General features: G+C 43.1%; 1 protein-coding gene across 1 annotated transcript in view; it reads left to right on the top strand.

Moving 5' to 3' along the window:
* The window catches only part of Entpd5 (ectonucleoside triphosphate diphosphohydrolase 5), a 29461-nt gene that overhangs the window by 19556 nt on the left and 8241 nt on the right, over nt 1–1664 (top strand). Inside the window, exons 11-12 of the mRNA XM_013013550.1 lie at nt 318–458; nt 1439–1495. Coding sequence (XP_012869004.1) covers nt 318–458; nt 1439–1495 — 198 coding nt within the window. The remainder of the gene's footprint in view (nt 1–317; nt 459–1438; nt 1496–1664) is intronic.

Consider the following 1664-nt stretch of genomic DNA (forward strand, 5'->3'; position numbering starts at 1 on the left):
CTTGAGCTGAAGAGCTGAGGGACAGCGCCCAGGCCCAGAGTTCAAGCCCCACAACCGGCCCAAAAAACAAACAAACAAAAAATAATGACTGTGGCTTGACTGTCTTTGGTGAGCAGAGTTAGGGAAGGGAGATAACTTATAGCGTAGCAGTGAGGTTATAGGAACTTGTTCACCTTTGCTCTAAACCTTTGTTGTGAGCTTCTGGATTCAGGCCTTGGTCTTCATGTGACCACTCATGTGATCCTCATTGGCTCCAGGAGCTTACTTGAGAGCTGTCATTATTTTCCCCTTCCCTTTGTCCATTTCTGCCCTTGCAGGGGTGATGGGCTTTGAGCCCTGCTATGCTGAAGTGCTGAGAGTGGTGCAAGGCAGACTTCATCAGCCAGAGGAGATCAAGAGAAAATCCTTCTATGCCTTCTCTTACTATTATGATCGAGCTGCTGACACACACATGATTGGTGAGTGCATCCTTGGTGTCATGCCAGAAAGGAGAGTGGTCAGGGCTGTCGGTGGTGGGGAAGGTTAAGAGGAGGGTTTGCAGGGCTGTACTGGAGTGATCACTTGGCTCTATTCAGCACTATTGATGGATCAACCGCTATAGTTGGAGGGCAAATAAAACTAGCTAGAGGATGACCTAAATTACTGTACAGGAAGTCTTTCTGTTTACATCTTTATTGAGATCAAATTCTGTGTTAGACTGTGTGTGTGTGTGTGTCTGTGTGTGTCAGTAGTGGAGCTTGAACTCAGGACCTCTTGCTCTTGCTTTGTTTTTTTCACTCAAGGATGACCCTCTCCCACTAATGGCTTTTTGCTGGTTAATTGGAGATAAGAGTCTCTCTGATTTGTTTATCTAGGCTGTTTTCATGAGATCTTGAGTTTAAGCCCAAATACTAGCACACACAGGAATCTTGTCATAAAAAGAATCACAAAATTTGAATATATACATACACAAAAATAGAATAAGGAGCTGTATGCTGGTGGCTCAAACCTGTAATCCTAGCTATTCAAGAAGTTGAGATCTGAGGATCATAGTTCAAAGCCAGCCTAGGTAGGAAAGTCTATGAGACTTTCAACTCAGAAAAAGAAGTGGCACTGTAGCTCAAGTTGTAGAGGTCTAGGTTTGAGCAAAAGAAGCTCAGGGATAGTACCAAGTTCCCGAGTTCAAGCCCCAGGACTGGCAATAATATTAGTAATAGTAATCGTAATAATAAAATTTACTGGAATTGTTTTAGAAGGGGGAGGATGGCAAGACGGAGGGATAGAGGAGATATGAGGGGTAGTTGGAATACATTGTATATATGTATGGAAATAGCACAATGAAAACCCCATACATACCTTGTATAGCTTATGTGTGCTAATTTTTAAAAATCACACTTGCAATAATTTCTTGTTTCCTTCAAGGCTTTTAGATACCAGTTCCTGTTTTGTCTCATTTCAGATTATGAAAAAGGAGGTGTTTTAAAAGTCAAAGATTTTGAAAGAAAAGCCAGAGAAGGTAAGTATCAGGAGATGCTCGAAAGGTGAGGCATGGCCTGGGAAGGTGGCTTAGTGGTATAGTGCTTGCCTAGCATGCATGAAGCCCTGGGTTCGATTCCTCAGTACCACATAAACCAAAGAAGCCAGAAGTGGTGCTGTGGCTCAAGTGGTAGAGAGCTAGCCTTGAG

Source organism: Dipodomys ordii, unplaced genomic scaffold, assembly GCF_000151885.1.
Source record: "Dipodomys ordii isolate 6190 unplaced genomic scaffold, Dord_2.0 Scaffold2, whole genome shotgun sequence".
Taxonomy (NCBI): domain Eukaryota; kingdom Metazoa; phylum Chordata; class Mammalia; order Rodentia; family Heteromyidae; genus Dipodomys; species Dipodomys ordii.